The sequence below is a fragment of the Gadus macrocephalus genome, chromosome 1 (assembly GCF_031168955.1).
Source record: "Gadus macrocephalus chromosome 1, ASM3116895v1".
NCBI classification, from domain to species: domain Eukaryota; kingdom Metazoa; phylum Chordata; class Actinopteri; order Gadiformes; family Gadidae; genus Gadus; species Gadus macrocephalus.
This window is the reverse complement of record NC_082382.1, coordinates 22375436-22394563: the sequence shown is the minus strand read 5'-3', so window position 1 is coordinate 22394563 and position 19128 is coordinate 22375436. Positions and strand designations below refer to the sequence as shown.

The 19128-nt window shown below is 46.2% G+C and overlaps 1 protein-coding gene and 1 long non-coding RNA gene across 2 annotated transcripts in view; one reads left to right on the top strand and one right to left on the bottom strand.

The window, feature by feature from the left end:
• gripap1 (GRIP1 associated protein 1) overlaps positions 1 to 11066 on the top strand; it is a 14235-nt gene extending 3169 nt beyond the window's left edge. Inside the window, 23 exon segments of the mRNA XM_060060152.1 lie at positions 7 to 31; positions 554 to 601; positions 817 to 916; positions 1398 to 1430; positions 1432 to 1473; positions 1713 to 1805; positions 3256 to 3390; positions 3858 to 3953; positions 4163 to 4276; positions 4722 to 4800; positions 4803 to 4822; positions 5306 to 5369; positions 5372 to 5418; positions 5618 to 5695; positions 6616 to 6711; positions 6807 to 6863; positions 7067 to 7166; positions 7436 to 7563; positions 8506 to 8625; positions 9283 to 9376; positions 10052 to 10091; positions 10093 to 10240; positions 10927 to 11066. Coding sequence (XP_059916135.1) covers positions 7 to 31; positions 554 to 601; positions 817 to 916; positions 1398 to 1430; positions 1432 to 1473; positions 1713 to 1805; positions 3256 to 3390; positions 3858 to 3953; positions 4163 to 4276; positions 4722 to 4800; positions 4803 to 4822; positions 5306 to 5369; positions 5372 to 5418; positions 5618 to 5695; positions 6616 to 6711; positions 6807 to 6863; positions 7067 to 7166; positions 7436 to 7563; positions 8506 to 8625; positions 9283 to 9376; positions 10052 to 10091; positions 10093 to 10240; positions 10927 to 10974 — 1805 coding nt within the window. The 3' untranslated portion in view covers positions 10975 to 11066.
• A 510-nt stretch (positions 11067 to 11576) lies between these two features.
• LOC132458601 (uncharacterized) lies at positions 11577 to 12123 on the bottom strand. The gene is made up of 2 exons (XR_009525928.1): positions 11989 to 12123; positions 11577 to 11899 (listed from the first exon to the last, which is right to left on the bottom strand). It is a non-coding gene; the product is annotated as an uncharacterized LOC132458601 (long non-coding RNA).
• Between the last annotated feature and the right edge of the window lie 7005 nt (positions 12124 to 19128).

Below are 19128 nucleotides of genomic sequence, written 5' to 3'. Positions count from 1 at the left end.
TGTCAGACAGGTTGAAGAAGAAGCAGGAAAGGTAGGAGCCTTCCCAAACAGATGTTCTGCTTTCTACTAGTCTTTCTCTAGTTACCGTCCTCTAGTTACCGTCTCCCTCCCGTCTCTAGTGACCATCTCTCTAGTTACCATCCCTCACTAACATCTCTCTAGTTACCATCTTTAGTTACAGTCTCTCTTCCGTCTTTATAGTTTGTACATTTACATTTACATTACACTCTAGTTATCATCTCTTTCTGTTTCCTTCTCTCTCTTTACCATCTCTCCAGTCTCTAGTTACCGTCTCTCTCTAGGTACCATCTCTCTAGTTACCGTCTCTCTCGTTACCATCTCTCTCCAGTCTCTAGTTACCGTCTCTCTGGTTACCATCTCTCTAGTTACCGTCTCTCTCATTACCATCTCTCTCCAGTCTCTAGTTACCGTCTCTCTGGTTACCATCGTCTCTAGTTACCGTCTCTCTCGTTACCATCTCTCTCAGTCTCTAGTTACCGTCTCTCTGGTTACATCTCTCTAGTTACCGTGTCTCTCTCTCCCGTCTCTCTAGTTTCCAGCGTCTTCAAGGAGAGAAGGAGGCGCTCTACAACGATAGCAGGTCAGAATACAACCAACAGATACAACTTACAGAATAACCCTAATTAACCTACCTAACTACAACTGTTCTAATGCCTGAATGGGGAATTTAAATGGGACCCTCTCTCGCTCTCTCTCTTGCTCTCTCGCTTGCTCACTCGCTTTCTCATTCTCTCACTCTCACTCAATCTTTCGCTCTCTCTCTCTTGCTCTTTCTCTCTTGCTCTCTCTCTCTAGGACAAAGATTGATGAGATAAACCAGAAAAAAGAAGATGATCTGAAATCCTTGAACCTCCGTATTCAGAAACTCCAGACAGACCTAGGGGCAGCCAATCAGGTAAAGGCTGAGATCACATGATCCCACCAGATGTTCAGAGTAGATAAGGACCTCCAGATGATGGCGACCTGTCCAGTAGACTAACTAGATGTTTAGAACAGGACCTCCAGATGATGGTGACCTGTCCAGTAGACTAACTAGATGTTTAGATCAGGACCTCCAAATGATGGTGACCCTGTCCAGTAGACTAACTAGATGTTTAGAACAGGACCTCCAGATGATGGCGACCTGTCCAGTAGGCTAACTAGATGTTTAGAACAGGAACATCTAGATGATGGCGACCTGTCCAGTAGACGAACTAGATGTTTAGAACAGGACCTCCAGATGATGGCGACCTGTCCAGTAGACTAACTAGATGTTTAGAACAGGACCTCCAGATGATGGCGACCTGTCCAGTAGACTAACTAGATGTTTTAGATCAGGACCTCCAGATGATGGCGACCTGTCTCGTAGACTCTTTGCTTACCTGCTGTGTCTGCAGACCATGGCTGAGATGAGGAACAGCTGCTGGGCAAGAGAAGGAACATGAAGTAGCACTACACACGCTGAGAGACCAGGTAACACGCTCGCGCACACAAACAAACCTACATGCACGCATCCTGAGTGACCAGGAAACACGCATCGGGCCTGTGTTTTCTTTCTTGCTTGTTTCTTACCTCTGCTTGACTAAAGTGTTCAAGAAACAACAGTCCATGCTGTGTTCCCCTCCCTTCCTGCCCTCCTTTCTACCTCCTTTCCTTCCTTCCATTCTTCTTCCCCTCTGCTTTCCCTTGGCGGGGGTGTGGTGCTACTGTAGGCTGCCAGTCAGACTGCAGTCAGTCAGGAGCAGGTGGAAATCATCCTGCAGGAGAATGATGCTCTCAGGACCAACCTAGCAGCCCTAGAACAGGTAACCTAACAACCATGGGTAACCTAGCAACCACATGTTACCTAGGCAGCCCTAGAATAGGTAGCATAGCAACCACATGTAACCTAGCAGCCCTAGAACAGGTAACCTAACGACCATGGGTAACCTAGCAACCACATGTTACCTCCGAGCCCTAGAACAGGTAACATAGCAACCATATGTAACCTAGCAGCCCTTGAACAGGGAACCTAGCAACCATATGTTACCTAGCAACCATATGTAACCTAGCAGCCCTAGAACATGAAACCTAGCAACCATATGTAACCGAGCAGCCCTAGAACAGGTAACCTAGCAACTATATGTACCTAGCAACCATATGTACCCTAGCAACCACCTGTAACCTAGAAACCCTTAAACAATTTCCACTCCCTGCTCTAGAGGAACCTAGCTCTGTAGCTCCCCGCCCGTTACCGGACATGAAGCGCTCTGTTTGGACTGACTAGCAGTACTAGACACATTGCCAGGGGTCTACATCAACACTCAATGCTCATCATGAACCATGTAGAGCTACCAGCCTCTCATCGCAGAGCAGGAGACACCAGCTAGATCTTAATGTGAGAAGATCTATCCCCCGCAGGAGAACCGTGTTCTGAGGGACAGTCTCTGTGCGCTGGCACAGGTAATCACACATAGAACCTTGTCTAGAACCTAAATCCTCCACTGTAACCGTACCTAGTATCTAGATCTTTAAAAAGATAACCGAAACTAATATCTACTATCATAACCAGAACCTTAACTATTAGCTCAGACTTTCACTAAGATGTAACCCATACTTTACCTATACTAAGAACTGGATCTAGTTAACCTGCCCTTCACACATAGTTTCCAGTAAATGGGTTAGCGATCTAGTTAACCTGCCCTTCACACATAGTTTCCAGTAAATGGGTTAGCTGGCGATGTCCACTATTTCCCGTGCAGCTCGGTTCTGGAACATTCCCTCCCTCCCCGTTCCTTGGAGCCTGTTTGTAAACAAAAGAAGCTGTATTGATATTGATATGATGTTTATCAGATCACAAGAGAAGCTGTATTGATATTGAAATGATGTTTATCAGATCACAAGAGAAGCTGTATTGATATTGATATTGATATTGGAATCGGATCACCAGAGAAGCTGTATTGATATTGGTATCGGATCACCAGAGAAGCTCTGATCCTAAGTGATCGCTGTTCAATTCACTTACGACCCCATGCAGGACATCTTCCAGAACTAGCAGCATCTCTACAGAGTTCTCCCCGAACTAGATAGAAAAGTTTAGAATCCTGCACTTTAATGATTTCTTATTTCTCTACAGTTTTTACTGTACTTTGCTATCTCTCTACCGTCCTCTACCGTCTTTTACCGTCTTCTACTGTTCTCTTCTCTCTATCTTCTTTAATGTGTGTGTGTGTGTGTGTGTGTGTGTGTGTGTGTGTGTGTTTGTGTTGTGTGTAGATCCAGACAGTGAAGACCCAGGAGGTGAACCTGCTTCGTGAGCAGCAGGGGGCGCTGTCTGCTGAGCTGCAGCAGAGGAGAGCAGAGCAGGAGAGCCTGCTGGCCCAGAGGGACGACCTCACCTCCCAGATACAGGTGGGCGGGTGTATAGATGAATGCATTGAGCCTTCCCCCTACTAGTCCATCATGTTGTCTCTGGGGGTATTCAGTTGGCTGCAATCTATAACCTCACCACTAGGGGGGCACAAAATGATACATACCGTAGCTTTAAACGGCTGGAAATAATAATAATAATAATACATTTAATTTAGAGGCGCCTTGAAATGAGAAATGAAGAGAATGTCTTGGGCAGCCCATATATAGATGGATAGATAAAGATGTATGTAATACATATATAGGATAAAAATATATATGGAGATAAAGGAGATATAGATATGTTAGTGCTGTCAACCCATTAAAATAAATAAAGAAATGAATGGCAAAATTAGCTGTGATTAATCACGATTAATCGCTTTTTTCTCTTAATGAGCAACTGAACCCAAAACCACAATTGTATGTATATGTGTGTGTGTGTGTGTGTGTGTGTGTGTGTGTGTGTGTAGGAGGCTAGCTTTGCCAGCAGGAGGCTGCTGGAGCAACTGTCTGAGGAGAGTCAGGAGAAAGAGAGACTTCAGAGAGAGCTGGAGGACAGCCGCAAGGTACACAATACTACACACTCTTAACACACACATCGGCACTACACACTAATACACATTCTAGACTGTTGTAAGTTCACTCACTGGGTGTGTGTGTGTGTGTGTGTGTGTGTGTGTGTGTGTGTGTGTGTGTGTGTGTGTGTGTGTGTGTGTGTGTGTGTGTGTGTGTGTGTGTGTGTGTGTGTGTGTGTGTGTGTGTGTGTGTGTGGTAGACCGCTGAGAAGAGGAAGGTGATGCTGGATGATGTCGCTACGCAGCTCAACCAGGAGAAGTCTGGACACAAGGAGGTGCTGTCAGACCTCAAGCTGCAGCAGGAGAGGAGGTCAGCAACTAGACAACACCTCTTGTCCATACCAGCAACTAGACCACACCAGTGAGGCTTATGTTTGTGTTCCAGGTTCTAGTAGTGAGGGCTAATGTTTGTGTTCCAGGTTCTAGCAGTGAGGGCTAATGTTTGTGTTCCAGGTTCTGGCAGTGAGGGCTAATGTTTGTGTTCCAGGTTCTAGCAGTGAGGGCTAATGTTTGTGTTCCAGGTTCTGGCAGTGAGGGCTAATGTTTGTGTTCCAGGTTCTGGCAGTGAGGGCTAATGTTTGTGTTCCAGGTTCTGGCAGTGAGGGCTAATGTTTGTGTTCCAGGTTCTAGCAGTGAGGGCTAATGTTTGTGTTCCAGGTTCTGGCAGTGAGGGCTAATGTTTGTGTTCCAGGTTCTGGCAGTGAGGGCTAATGTTTGTGTTCCAGGTTCTGGCAGTGAGGGCTAATGTTTGTGTTCCAGGTTCTGGCAGTGAGGGCTCGCTATGAGAAGGAACTTCGAGGACTTCATGAAGAAAAGAACCGCTGTGAAGAAGAACTCAACAACAGCTACGAGACGAGAAGGTGAGGAGGGGGAGAGGAGGGGGGAGACGAGAAGGTGAGGAGGGGGGGAGAGAGGAGGGGGATGAGAGGAGGAGGAGAGAGAGGGAGGGGGAGAGAGAGGAAGGGGGAAGAGAAGGGGGGGAGAGAGAGGGGAAGAGAGGAGGGCGGAGAGAGAGGGAGGTGAGAGGGGAGAGAGAGAGGAGGTGAGGAGGGGGAGAGAGGAGGGGGAGGACGAGGAGGTGAGGAGGGAGAGAGAGGAGGGGGGAGACGAGAGGTGAGGAGGGGAGAGAGAGGAGGGGGGAGACGAGAAGGTGAGGAGGGGGGAGACGAGGGGGGGAGACGAGAAGGTGAGGGGGGGAGAGAGGAGGGGGGAGAGAGGGGAGAGAGAGGAAGGGGGAAAGAGAGAAAAGGGGGAGGCAGAGGAGGAGATACATAAACTAATTTTGTTGGTTCATAACTGTGTGTCTGTGTCTGTGTGATGCGTCTGTGTGTTTGTGTGTGTAGGCCCGCAGCAAGGACCTTGAGCTGTGTCAGCAGACGGTGGAGGAGCTCCAGGCGGAGGTCCGGACAAGGAGGAGTCCAGGGACTGCCTGGAGCGCCGGCTGGGAGACGCTGAGGTGAGGGGGGGAGGACACTGGGGGGGGGGACGGGGGGGGGGGGGGACACTGGGGGGGGGGGGGGGGGTGGAAGAGGGAGTGAGGAGGAGAACCGACCAGGAGGAGGTGCTGGTCCTCCTATCTGAGAGGAACTGTGTGTGTGTGTGTGTGTGTGTGTGTGTGTGTGTGGGTGTGTGTGTGTGTGTGTGTGTTCCAACAGGAAAACATTAAGAAGAATTCTGTAGAACACGAAGAACAGACGGAGAACCTGAAGAAGGAACACAAACTACACTTGGAGGTACACACACACGCACACACACACACACACACACACACACACACACACACACACACACACACACCTGAAGGGGTTTTGTCATGTGTGTGGGGGGCTCCTTGTTATTTCTGTGTTTGTGACGATTCTCTGCCAGCTTTAATCAATATGTTGCTAAATAAAGTGGTGTTGTCTCCATGGTAACGCTGTTACGTCCGCATGGAAACCAGCCTTTGTGAAGACACTGAGGAGCCTGTACACTTAACGAGGAGGGGGAGGAGGGATGGGAGGCTGGTGGAGGGGGATGAAGGAGAGGGTGGAGGAGGGTGGAGGAGGGTGGAGGAGGGATGGGAGGCTGGTGGAGGGGGATGAAGGAGAGGGTGGAGGAGGGTGGAGGAGGGTGGAGGAGGGATGGGAGGCTGGTGGAGGGGGATGAAGGAGAGGGTGGAGGAGGGTGGAGGAGGGGGGAGGAGGGATGGGAGGCTGGTGGAGGGGGATGAAGGAGAGGGTGGAGGAGGGTGGAGGAAGGGATGGGAGGGTGGTGGAGAGAGTCTGGTTTGCTTCTAATAATGGCAGCCAATAGAGAGAGAGGACAGCAGAATGGTCATCCTGTGCGGGGTGCATGCCTGCGGTGCTCAAGGGAACCCCGGCAGACGGCCTCCAGTGCAGTGACCCGGCCAGAATATTAAACTAGCAACCTGTAAAAGATTAATACAACACAGCTCCATCACTCGTCTAAAGCTGCTGACATGGCTTTAAGGGACGCACTGATGTTGAATTAAATCTCTCTCTCCTTCTATCCTCGTTTAACATCTCTCTCTCTCTCTCTCTCTCTCTCTCTCTCTCTCTCTCTCTCTCTCTCTCTCTCTCTCTCTCTCTCTCTCTCTCTCTCTCTCTCTCTCTCTCTCTCTCTCTCTCTCTCTCTCTCTCTCTCTCTCTCTCAGGAAAAGGAGGCAGAGATGGAGGGAGTAAGGAGACAGTTGACGGAGGTGGAGAAATTAAGGGATGAAAACGGGGACATCATTGAAAAACTCAAACAGGTAATAATTATGCATATATATACACATGTAAATAATGTTAACACCATGAAACTGTCTGTCTGTCTCGGCCTGCCTTCATGTCTGTCTGTCTGCAGGACATAAAGGACACAGTTGAAGGTCAGAGGATTCTGGAGAAGAAAGGTGGTGCAGCGGTGAGTAGAGACACAACAGATAGATAGATATAAACGTCTATATATAGACCTATACTATTGATATAGATCATAACAACATTACCGTGTGTGTGTGTGTGTGTGTGTGTGTGTGTGTGTGTGTGTGTGTGTGTGTGTGTGTGTGTGTGTGTGTGTGTGTGTGTGTGTGTGTGTGTGTGTGTGTGTGTGTGTGTGTGCGCGCGCAGCTGAAGGATCTCAAGCGACAGCTGCAGTCCGAGAGGAAGAGGGCTGATAAACTACAGGAGAGACTGCAGGAGATCCTGACAAACAGCAAGACCAGGACCGGTACACACACACGCACACACAGAGAGAGAGTCTACAGAAGCTGGTATATAATTGATTATTGATGAATGTTTATCACGCCATAAACCTGTAGGTCATTTTAAGCTATTTAACTTTATAGCTCGCTCATCTAGAGCTATGTAAATAACGTACATTGTGCTAATGTATATTTTATTTATACATTGTGATTATGCATACATCATGATAATGTAGTATATTATGATAATGCATACATTGTGATAATGTATATAATGTATCCATCATGTGTGTAGGTCTTGAGGAGCTGGTTCTGTCGGAGATCAGCAGCCCAAGCCGGACCCAGCAGACTGGGGACTCCTCCTCCGTCTCCTCCTTCTCCTACCGAGACATGATGAAGGAGGCGCAGCCACCCAGAGAAAAGGTGTGTGTCTGTGTGTGTGTGTATGGAACTCTGTGTGTGTGTGTGTGTGTGTGTAGCTGTGTGTGTGTGTATATGTAGCTGTGTGTGTGTGTGTGTGTGTGTGTGTGTGTGTGTGTGTGTGTGTGTGTGTGTGTGTTAGGGATGTTAACCGATGACCCTTTGACGGATGGTTGACCGTATCAACGTTAACCGATCAATCTTGTCGCGTGTCAGTTAAAAAAAATTTGGGGGTCAGTGTGGACTGTGGAGTGTGTGTTGGTTTCAATTCACACAAAAAGATGATCAGATGAGGTGACTTATTGGAAGTTGGACGGACACCGTGTCTCTAGCCCACTGTTTAATTTCTCCTCAAGTCTTAATTTTTCCCACATGCGAGCGGCGGAGAATATGATCTCTAAATTATCATGGACAGTAGACTAAACGCTATAAGACTGCAGTTAGCCATCTAATTCCAAGATCTTTTTGTGTGAAGTGAAAAAAATCATCCCTCAGACTCAATTTTTCCGTCTCTTCCAAACTAAACAAGCAGCGTCTCTTCGGAGCTGTCATTTTCTTAAATGAGCCGCGGCAATGTTTCAAATGAGCTGTGTGTGTGTGTGTGTGTGTGTGTGTGTGTGTGTGTGTGTGTGTGTGTGTGTGTGTGTGTGTGTGTGTGTGTGTGTGTGTGTGTGTGTGTGTGTGTGTGTGTGTGTGTGTGTGTGTGTGTCCGAGGTAGAACGGGAGAGAGGTAAGCAGAGTTCCGAAAAAGCCGGCGGATGGCGCGGCTCGAAATGGCTGTTATTTCAAATAGCACATTTTTATCTGATCGGTTAACCGGTTTCAGCCGGTTAATGAGGCTCGGTGGTCGGTCAGGAGTATTTTACATTTTAGCCATCCCTAGTGTGTGTGTGTGCGTGTGCGTGTGCGTGTGCGTGCGTCTAACTGTTTGTGTGTGTCCTCCAGGCCACCGGGGGGAGCCCTCCACCCCCCCAGGGCTCGGCTGACCTCAGTGACGAGGAGGTGGGGGAGCTGTTCCAGAGACTGGCCCTCGTCCAGCAGGACAAATGGATGCTGGAGGAGAAGGTGAGAGAGGAGCGACAGGGGGGCAAGGAGGAGAAGTTAGGAGTTTACAACGTTATAAAATATGAAACTAACAGTAAACAGTTTAATTAACAGTTTGCTAAAAATAAACAACATAATGAATCACACTACACACACATCCTGTAACACTTCACTACACACACACATCCTGTATCATTTCACTACACACACATCCTGTAACACTTCACTACACACACATCCTGTAACACTTCACTACACACACATCCTGTAACACTTCACTACACACACATCCTGTAACACTTCACTACACACACATCCTGTAACACTTCACTACACACACATCCTGTAACACTTCAGTACACACTCATCCTCTAACACACTGCATTACACACACACACATCCTGTAGCATCTGAAACGAGCCAAAACACCTCTTTCCCTCTGCAGAAATCAAGGAGGCATTTTAAATAATGAGTGAGAACAAGAAACCTTATCGCAGATCTGGCCTCAGAGTTCACATTAAAACAAGAGTCCGACCCAATCTGACACCACAAGGTGTGTGTGTGTGTGTGTGTGTGTGTGTGTGTGTGTGTGTGTGTGTGTGTGTGTGTGTGTGTGTGTGTGTGTGTGTGTGTGTGTGTGTGTGTGTGTGTGTGTGTGTGTGTGTGTGTGTGTGTCAGGTGAAACACCTGGAGGTGAGCTGCTCCTCCATGGCTGAAGACATCCGCAGAAAGAGCGCCATCATAGAGACCTACGTCCACGACAGCCGCACCGGTAAACACACACATTCTGAAAGCACTGGAACTAAATATAGAAATGGAATATACAAAATGTTGTTAGATATGAGACTGAAAAAAGATCAGAGGGAATGAGGTCACTTCCCTTTATTAAATTACTCTGAAAGCAAGTCTAGCTTCAGAACATTCCTCTCTTTCCTCACGTCTCCTCTCTCCTAACCTCTCTCCTCTCCTCTCTCCTCTCTCGTCATGTGTCCTCCTCTCCTCTCCTAACCTCTCTCCTCTCATCTCTCCTCATGTGTCCTCCTCTCCTAACCTCTCTCCTCTCCTCTCCTCTCCTCTCTCCTCTCCTCTCTCCTCATGTGTCCTCCTCTCTCCTCTCCTAACCTCTGGTTTCTCCTCTCCTCTCCTTTCTCCTCTCTCCTCACATAGTTTGAAGATAACCTGATTAATCCCGGGAGGTATTGGGGTGTAAGGCCCCAAAATAAACTGATAGACTGATCGTATCCCAGCTTAATAATGAACAATAGACACACAAACAAGAGACCCACACACATACACACACACACACACACACACACACACACACACACGTGTTGGTATGTTTTAGTGTGTGTGTACTCGTATGTGTTTGTACTTTTTGTGTGTTTGTAGTGTACTCATATATGTGTTTATACTCTCTGTGTGTGTGTGTGTGTGTGTGTGTGTGTAGATGCGTGTGGGGGGGGCGGGGGCTCACGCGCCGGCCCACGGCGAGCGGGGGGGTCTGGGGGAGAGGATGGGTCTGGGGGCGGTGCTCCGAGACCTGGTGAAGCCCGGAGACGAGAACCTGAGGGAGATGAACAAGAAGCTGCAGAACATGCTGGAGGAGCAGCTCACCAAGAACATGCACCTGCAGAAGGTACCGTCACTGTTCACCTGTTATGTACACATGTTACGTCACTATCCAGATGTTATATATCACTATACACATTTTATCTCACTATACACCTTTAATATCACTATACACATGTTATGTTACTATACACATGTTGTATCACTATCCAGATGTCATATATCACTATACACATTTTATCTCACTATACTACTTTAATATCACTAATCACATGTACTATTACGATAAACATGTTATATCACTATGCAGCTTTAATATCACTATGCACATGTTATATCACTATACAGCTTTAATATCACTATGCACATGTTATATCACTATACAGCTTTAATATCACTATGCACATGTTATATCACTATACAGCTTTAATATCACTATGCACATGTTATATCACTATACAGCTTTAATATCACTATGCACATGTTATATCACTATACAAATTGTGCAACACTATACACATGTTACATCACTATACACATGTTATATCACTATACACCTGTTACTTCACTATACAGCTCTTACTTAACTATACAACTGTTACTTCACTGTACACCTGTTATATCCTTATACAAATGTTATACTACATACATGTAATATCACTATACACCTACATGTTATATCATATATCATGTGTATATGTATGTATGTTAACATGCATGTTATTTCATCTGTAATTCTGCCGATCTCTGTAGGACCTGGAAATACTCTGTCTCAGTAAAGATGGGAGCCTGTCTGGGTAGGACTATGACCTGGAAGCATCACTCCTCCGTTCCCTTCCATTCAGTCCTACAGCTCTGGCTCCGACTGTAGCCTGGAATATCTTCCATTACCCCAACCAAGCCCACTGGGCGAGGACTAAATGCTGAAAGCACTCTGTGGATTGAAAGAAGACTCCATTGATAGAACTACTGAATGTTCAGTTATTATACTGTACCCCTCTTGATTTTATCTGATTAAACTTGTTTTACTGTTGTGGTCCTGGCTATTTCCAGGAGCAGATGCCTGTCTGTAATGTAAACGGTTCCTCTCTGTCCAAGCGCTTGGCCCAGTATATGTCCTGGAACGCAAGCTTGTAACTGATTGATTCCTTATATTTTCAGTGTCTTATAATTACACAAGCCATGAATTACTTCATGGCTGTGGCCATTTCATAACCGGTTATCCTCTGTGTGCTGTGGCCTGTTTGCAACTCTAGTGTGTTCAGTGGTTACGTGGCTATACCATGGGCTACGGTTATGCTCACTAGTCCAGTGACGCTCAATGATCAACAGTGATGCTCGATGGGCTACAGTGGTGCTCCTCACTGGGCTACAATTACATTACAATAACATTGTCCAGCTCGTTTTATGTAACTTGAGCAGTGGATTGTCTTTACATGTTATTTTGGATTCAGATCTTGTCGGCTACGGTTGTGTCCTGGATGACGCTGAGGCCTGAGCTTCTTATTTTGTTGAATCTTGTATATGCGCTGCCATTCCTAACTGAAATCAATAACATTTATTTATGAAGTGATGACTATAATGATGATGAATACTGTAACTATGTGAACTAAAGTACCATACTAATGACTGGACTGTTTCTGCCTGCTTCATTTCTGCATGGAAACGACATGAACTTCCTCTCTCCTGTCTCCTCCTCCTCTCTCTCTCTCTCCTCCTCTCTCCTCTCATCACTCTTCCTATCTCCTACTCTCTCTCCTATCTCTCTTCCTCACTTCTCTCTCCTCCTATTCTCTCTCTTTTTCCTCTCTTCACTCTATCTCCCTTCTTCTCTCCTCCTATCTCCTCTTTCCTCTCCTCACTTCCACCTCCTCTGATTCTTGGGGTGAGGGAATGTGAGGCAGGGTCCTAAAATATCTTGTTTTCTAAATCTGTGATCTGAGACCTCACAGCTGGTTTGATTTGATGCTGTTTTTGTAAACTTCTGTTTGAGTTTAACTGACATTAAAGCGACTTGTAGTGGCTTCAAAGTAAGAGTTTTGCCTCCTGGGACAACCAACCACCACTGTCTTCCGTTCTCTGATCAAAGCAGAATATCATATCTTACTAGTATTTTTTTATGTAAAGCAAAGTGTAGTTATATATATATATATATATATATATATATATGTGTATATATATATATATATATATATATATATATATATATATGTATATATATATATATATATATGTATATGTATAATATATATATATGTATAATATATATATATATGTATATGTATATATATATGTTGGATAACGATATCGTAAACTAGAGCCTACATGAATACATTTCGTTCTCATTATACATGCTGTATTTCCGTACTACGTCGTCAGAGCGCAGCCCGCTGGAATTGGTCACAATGTTCTTGGGCGGGAAAACTTCCCTCCCTTTTATTTTCAGTTGAAACATGAACCCTAGGTAAAATAACGTCAGATAACGCAGAATAAGGGTAAAATGGACGGTAAAGTCAATAAATGGTTGGCAGAAGACCTGAGAAGCACAGGGACTTGGCGGTTAATTTAAAACAAACTAAAACACGGTGAGTCACTCCATAGTATACAATGCAAATAAAATATAATTAAGTTTACAGCACTTGGTGCTCAGTAATTTTTCGGACACTTTCGGACGCATTCTTATCGCCGATAATGACATCTTTGACAGCCGATTATTCTTATTTAGTACATTCTTTTTTGGAGAAAAAACGTTGTAACCTCTGGTACTGTGACACGGCTATTGGAATCTATTTGTATCCTCAGTGTAGCACTCGAATGGGTTTCACACTCAGTAACTCTCAATTTCAGGGCAGCTGTTCAGGGTGAAATCACCATGGCCCCCAAAAATCACGCCTGATACTCAACAGGCAGGTTCATAGTTTGATGGAACCTGTTCATAGTCGATCGTGATTTTGTTTTTGTGTGGTGTGTATGGCGACACATTAGTGCCATAATTCACTAATGTGATAAAAGATGCATTCGGGCGTATTATATTATTCCACAAGCGTAGATATTAACTGCGAGCGCGCAAATGATCTCTGCGCGCGCGCAAATTACCTCAGCGCGCGCAAAACAGCCTCTCGCGCGTAACAGCCTCTTGCGAAAGATGTTTTTACGCTCGCTCGAATTTAATTGTGGCACTATGGGGGAGGGAACCAAGGCAGGGTGGGCTTTCCTATGATTGGCCGTTTCTGAAGCGCGATATTTGATTGACAGCCCTCCTCAGCCTTCCTCTCATTCAATTCTGAATTGTACAGTAAATGCCTGAAACGATAGTTACGTATTGTAACTCTAGATTCTATGAGTATAGGCGCAGCCTTTTAAGGCTATCGCTATTGGGTTATCCCTAGGCGTGAGCCGTAGCACTGAAAAATGTGTAATCCCCGACCACCAACAGCGTAGGCCTCAATTACGTCCACGTGCGGCGTGCCTCAACGACGTCCGCATTTCGCAGATATAGTCGGGCGCCGGCAGACGTTCTGCTCCCAATAAACAGCTTTTCTTCAGCTATTTAAAGGACAATGAGGCCGACACTTAAAAGGCTGCGCCGATACTCATAGAATCTGGAGTTACAATACGTAACTATCGTTTCAGCCATTTACTGTACAATTCAGAATTGAATGAGAGGAGGGCTGAGGAGGGCTGTCAATCAAATATCGTGCTTCAGAAACGGCCAATCATAGGAAAGCCCGCCCTGCCTTGGTTCCCTCCCCCATAGTGCCAAAATTAAATTCGAGCGAGCGTAAAAACATCTTTCGCGAGAGGCTGTTACGCGCGAGAGGCTGTTTTGCGCGCGCTGAGGTAATTTTCGCGCTCGCAGTTAATATCTACGCGTGGGGAATAATATAATACGCCCGAATGCATCTTTTATCACATTAGTGAATTATGGCACTAATGTGTCGCCATAGGTGTGTAGTTGATTTTATGCAATGTACCTGCCGCAACACTTTGAGTCGACAAGTGCAGATCAGCAGCCCAACAGACACACACACACACACACACCGAACACACACACACACACACACACACACACACACACACACACACACACACACACACACACACACACACACACACACACACACACACACACACACACACACACACCTCTTGTGGAGTCAGATTGGTCCAAACTCTTGTTTTAATGTGAACTCTGAGGCCAGATCTGTGATAAGGTGTCTTGTTCTCACTCATTATTTAAACCACAGTATAGGACTGGTTGTACTTGGTATCTCCCAGTAGAACCAGTAGCAGACTGTGGTTGAACCGGGCAGCTCACAGTATAACCAGTCAAAGACGTTGGTTGAACTGGTGGATTCTCAGTCTTTCTCTACTCTCTCAGTAGAGAAAGGAGCAGTCTTCATAAGAACACAGCAGACAGAACGATTCATCAGAATGCTCCAGAAAAACAGGTGCGTTTCCAACTGACATCCATCCTCAACACACACATGTGCAGTCACATGCTGGTCGGAAGGAGCTAGCCAGGTTTATTTCAGAAGTTTAACAGAACAGAAGTGTGTAGCTTCGCATAGTTCTGTGGATTTAGATCCACTTTTGTAGACGGTCTGACATGAGTCTCCTGAGAGAGAAGATAAAACACAAAAAAGTAGAAAGCTCTTCTGGAGAGTTTGAGGTCCAACAGAGAGCTTCAGATAATTAAGGACCAGCAGCCGAGGACCCAGAGGACTCGCCAGGTTAGGGGGAAATGACACACTCTTAACGAGTTCCCCTCTAACGAGATAAGATCTGATTGGCTGAGCTGGGGGTTAATTGGTTCAATGAACGAGGAGCCATCTCGAAATTGTGTTTTAATTAAAGCCACATCCCCCAGGAGCGACCCTCGGCTGAGTGTCTGGACCCTCTCCCCCAACAGTGGGCATCAAGGACCAATCACAGCTGAGTATTTGGACCCTCCTCCAAAGCAGGGGGCGGTCGCTTCCTGTTTCCTGTCGACCACGGCAGGATGGAGGGAAGAGAGGATGAGGCCAGATAAGAAGCAGTATGAGTGGGGCAGACAGGTATGGGGGGGAGATAGATCTGGGGGGGAGACAGGACTGGGGGGAGACAGGTCTGCAGGGGATGCGGTTGATTGAGTGAAGAGGAACCAGACTTATGGTGGTTTTTAGTTTCAGAGTGTGAAGAACTAAACACACAATCATTTACAAAACTTCTGTGTAGGAGGCCAGCTGAGGCCCTATTCTATCTTTCTACATGTATGATATATCAATATATGTGCATTTTATTAGCTAATGAGGATCATAATCTACCGTCTGTATTACCTTGTGTGTGTGTGTGTGTGTGTGTGTGTGTTTGAGCGTGTGTGTTTGTTTGTTTGTATTGCACATGTGTATCTAGTGTCTTTGTGGCTTACCTTTTTTGTATTGTATATCCAGGATGTGTTTTATTTGTATCTACTGTGTGTGTGTGTGTGTGTGTGTGTGTGTGTGTGTGTGTGTGTGTGTGTGTGTGTGTGTGTGTGTGTGTTACCTTCTGTGCCCAGACACCAGAGCTGTCCCTTGTGTGTGTGTGTGTGTGTGTGTGTGTGTGTGTGTGTGTGTGTGTGTGTGTGTGTGTGTGTGTGTGTGTGTGTGTGTATATAAAGATACTGTTATATATGTGTGTGTGTTTGTGTGCTTGCTCAGGTTACCCTGCTCTCTCTCTTCCATTTATCCTAATACTAATCCTGTCAAACTGTCAAGTGATCTGATTGGTCTAAATGCCACAGTGCTATCGTGTTGCCCTGGTACCAGACATGCTATCCAGTATAGTACTACTGCTGGATACTCACATGCCATCTACTATATACACTGCTTTTTCCAATGGTGGTCAGGTGCAGTATATGGTAGACCAGATAGTGAGGTAGACAGCCAGATGAGGTGGACAGGTAGGGCAGGTAGACGGATAGATAAGGCGGACAGGTAGATGAGTTACACAGGTAGACAGGTAAATGAGGTGAACAGGTAGAGAAGGTAGATGGATAGATATGGTAGACAGGTAGATGCGTTGGACAGGTAGAGTAGGTAGACAGGTAGATGATGTGGACAGACAGTAGGCTGGTAGAGAGATGAACAGACAGTAGACGGATAGCCAAGTAAACCGACAGTAGACAGGTGAACAGCAGAAGAAGGGAGGTAGACAGGTAGCCAGGGGAATAGCAGAAGGCAGGTATACAGCTAGCCAGGTGAATAGACAGTAGCCAGGTGAACATTTACATTTACATTTAGGGCATTTAGCAGACGCTTTTATCCAAAGCGTACATTTGTCATAAGAAGTGCATCAATATATCGCTGTCGGTACAGAAAGGATGTTCATAGAACCAAGTGCAAGTACAACAATCGCTAGGCTAACCAATTCCCCGTGTTACAGCAATGATAGCAGCTACTGCAGTTGCTACACAGTTAAGTACTCACAATACAGTGAGTGTACAATGGTGACCAGAAGGGGGAGGGTGGCTATGCAGAGTCAAGGTGGACTCTGCAGGTGAACAGGTGATTCTTGAGTCTTTTTCGGAAGATAGTGCGCGACTCTGTTGCCCTGAGAGCGGCAGAGAGTTTGTTCCACCACTGAGGTCCCAAAACCGAGAAAAGTTGTGACTTTGCTGAACGGCCTTTGCTAGCTCTTAGCGATGGCGGTTCCAGACGTCCAGCTGAGGTAGTTGAGCGGAGGGATCGAGCTGGGGTGTGTGGCTTTAGCAATGCTTGGAGGTTGGCAGGGGCAGTTCCATCGACTGCCTTGTATGCCAGTGCCATCGTCTTAAATTTGATGCAAGCTACTACAGGGAGCCAGAGAGTAGACAGGTAGCCAGGTGAACAGACAGTAGACAGGCAGACAGGTGAACATACATTAGACAGGTGAACAGACAGTAGACAGTTAGCCAGGTGAACAGACAGTAGACAGGTAGCCAGGTGAACAGACAGAAGCCAGCTAAGTCACAGATAGGACAGCAGTCAGGTTACCACCTGGTGCTTCTACATGCATCTTACATGGAGTCTAATCTTACATGCATCTTACATGCAGTATAATGTGACATTCAGCCTGACTGGGCTATAGACTTACACTAAACCATCCAAATTTCAAACCACTTGCCATTAGCCATTTGCCATCATTACTAAAGTAACCTTCTCGTTGTGGTTGGATAGTTCTTCTCTTTTAGAGGAGCCGCTTTGTGGCCAGTGAGCGGAGTCAAACACAGTTGAACTTTAATGAGAGGGTAAATTTCTGTAACGTTGTTCTGTGTGGTCAGCCCCTAGCTGCTGAGTGATAACCAACCTCGGACGAAGAGATGTTGATGTCTTGTTAGGATCTTTGAGGGATCATTATGGTGTGTTGGAATTCATGTCTTCAACAAATGTGTTTATTGGTCTCCCCTACCCCTGATTGGTTGCTTCTGAGATAGTTTCAGACAGGTGAATGATGTCATATAGCCCACAGTGGGTCATTATGCAACATGTTGGACACCTTCTCTCTTGCTCGCTTCCTTTCTTACTTCTCAGTCCTCCTTTCTGCTCTTAACTAACGGAAGGCTCGGTGATCAACGCCACATGGAGTAGTGAGATCTGACCTCAGCCGGCTGGAAACAGATACCCCGATGAAGCCTTGAATCTAGAAGTCTCATGAGGACGCATGCACAGTCAACTCCGAATAGATGTTGTTGCAGAGCCTTTTCACTCACGTCTAGCTGGCGGATGAACACCGGTATCACACTGAAATAATAACTGCTGAACGGCCCCGACAGCACCTTCACCTCCCCGGTGCACTCGGCTATAAGGAAGATGTGCTCTGAAAGCTATTGCTTCCTGATCATATACCTCCTAATTTAATCTTTCTTCACCTAAGGCCTTGTGTGCGTGTGTGTGTGTGTTGCCTGTGTGTGCGTGTGTGTGTGTGTGCGTGTGTGTGTGTGTGTGTGTGTGTGTGTGTGTGTGTGTGTGTGTGTGTGTGTGTGTGTGTGTTTGTGTGTGTGTGCGTGTGTGTGTGTGTGTGTGTTTGTGTGTGTGTGTGGTCAGTGATACTCAGGAAGTCAGTGTGTTAATTATAGAACACAATGTCACCAAGATGCCCATCTGGAGGACAGTGTGTGTGTGTGCGTGTGTGTTTCTGTGCGTGTGTCTGTGTGTGTGCTAGAGAGGTATTTTATTTTTATATCTGTAACTCACTACTCTATCTCTAACTCAATACTCTCTACCTCTAACTCACCTCTACCTCTAGATCACCCCTACCTCTAACTCACTACTCTCAACCTCTAACTCACCTCTCTACCTCTAACTCACCTCTCTATCTCTAACTCACTACTCTCTATCTCGTACTCACCTCTATACCTCTAATTCACCTGAGACCTGAGAACCTCACAGGTTCTCACCTAACCTCTCCTCTCCCAACCTCTCCTCTCTCCCCTCCTCTCCAAACCTCTCATCTCCTCTCCTAACCTCTCCTCTCTCCTCTCCTCTCCTCTCCTCTCCTCTCCTCTCCTCTCCTCTCCTCTCCTCTCCTCTTCCTCTCCTCCCTCTCCTCTCCTCTCCTCTCTCTTAACCTCTCCTCTCCTCCCTCCTCTCCTCTCCTATTCTTTCCTCTCCTCTCCACTCCTCTCCTCTCCTCTCCTAATCTATCCTAACCTCTCCTCTCCTCTCATCTGCTGTACTTTTTAATCTTCATTTCGGTTGTTGAGTACCCCCAATCTCACCTCCATTAACCATCTCCTTTTCTCTATTCTTTCTCTGTTCTCCTCTGACTCTTCCTCTTCTCCCTATCTTTCTCTCCTCTTCTCTTCGTCTACTGGCTTTTATAGGCATCAACTTGTTTCTCATCTATCATGGATGAGTGTTCAATTATACACTCTGGGTTGCTGGGAGAGCCAGAGAGAGTCCAGACATTGGAGAGAGAGAGCGAGGAGAGAGAGAGAGAGAGAGAGAGAGAGAG